Here is a 1,200-nt window from a genome sequence, read left to right on the forward strand (position 1 = left end):
AGTATATTGTCCTTGAGTTCCATTCCGCTTGTGAGAGACTGGTGGCCTGTTAGCGTGTGAATGCAGTTGCCCGTCTCCACGTCCCAAACTCGGATGGAAGTGTCAAGAGATCCGCTCACCACATGGACGCCATCGAACTGCGAGAAAGGTAAATCTGTGACAAACGTGTTGGGGCCTTACAAAGGCGGCTCTTAGGCATTCGGGTCACTAACAGCGACCTTGGGTACTAACCCCCCTCGGAAACTGTGTTACGAGGCAAGAACTCGGCCCAAGAGAGGCGGCCGCCTTTGCGCCCGAGCGGGTGATCCATGGTCAGCGCCGTTTCCTGCTGCAGATGGACGGCCCTGAGGTGGGCGGTTCAGGGGAATGACTCCAAGTCCCTGCTCCTTAAGGGGCGCAGGGCTCCTTCACACACAGCAGCACCCTGACCCCGCTGCAGCCTGCTATGGCGTGAGAACGCCGTTTCCCCGCTGAGGATGCGAACAAGCCAAACCTGCTTTTCGCGAGCCCGAGGGACCTTCGGCTGGAGAAGGGCGCTGTGCCGAAGCCCAGGCACAGGAAGAGGGAAGGAATGTAATTGAAAAATGCCGAGTTTACCCATTTTGTAATCATGATTGTGTTCAGTAAGGAGCCTGACCTTCCGTAGAGAGACCAGCTAAGAGACAAGACGCTTTTGACCGAGGGGACTGCACCTGTGATGAATATGAAGGGGCAAAGCAGCTTGAGTGACAGTGACGAAGACATGAGCCCAGGATTCTCAAAGAAGAGGAAAGAGCAGCAGAATAAAACCAGGGGGCTTCAGGGAGGAGTAAACGGAGACTTCCTTCCCATGAGGTTTTTCTCTACCTGCTCTCCGAGGGGAAGAAGAGTGCAGGAGAGCTGGCACTTTCTTACAGACACAGATGCTCCGTGTGAAGGAAAGACGGGAAGTGCAGTAGATTACCGAGACCCACTTGGCCACAGCAGAAGGAATTGTACAAAAAGCAGAAACAGGATGGGTTTAAAAGAGCGCGCTGGGGCAGAATCCCCAACGCAGGGCCCAAACCAAGACAAAACTAGCGGCAGCCGTTAAGGACAGCAAAACATTGTTCTGTAAAGAACTAAAAGGCCAACAACCCCTGCAACGGATCAAGAAGAAGGGCACAACGACAAGCTGACCTACGCTCCGTGGGAAGGAGATGGGGGCGAGGCCGGCCTTTT

General features: G+C 54.4%; 1 protein-coding gene across 1 annotated transcript in view; it reads right to left on the minus strand.

The window, feature by feature from the left end:
* Window positions 1-1,200, minus strand: part of LOC104506625 (F-box/WD repeat-containing protein 7-like) — an 18,582-nt gene that overhangs the window by 1,161 nt on the left and 16,221 nt on the right. Inside the window, exons 8-9 of the mRNA XM_010147635.1 lie at window positions 232-328; window positions 29-154 (exon numbers count right to left, since the gene is read on the minus strand). Of these exons, the coding sequence (XP_010145937.1) occupies window positions 29-154; window positions 232-328 (223 nt within the window). The remainder of the gene's footprint in view (window positions 1-28; window positions 155-231; window positions 329-1,200) is intronic.

This window comes from Eurypyga helias, unplaced genomic scaffold, assembly GCF_000690775.1.
Source record: "Eurypyga helias isolate BGI_N326 unplaced genomic scaffold, ASM69077v1 scaffold11272, whole genome shotgun sequence".
In the NCBI taxonomy this organism is placed as follows: Eukaryota; Metazoa; Chordata; class Aves; order Eurypygiformes; family Eurypygidae; genus Eurypyga; species Eurypyga helias.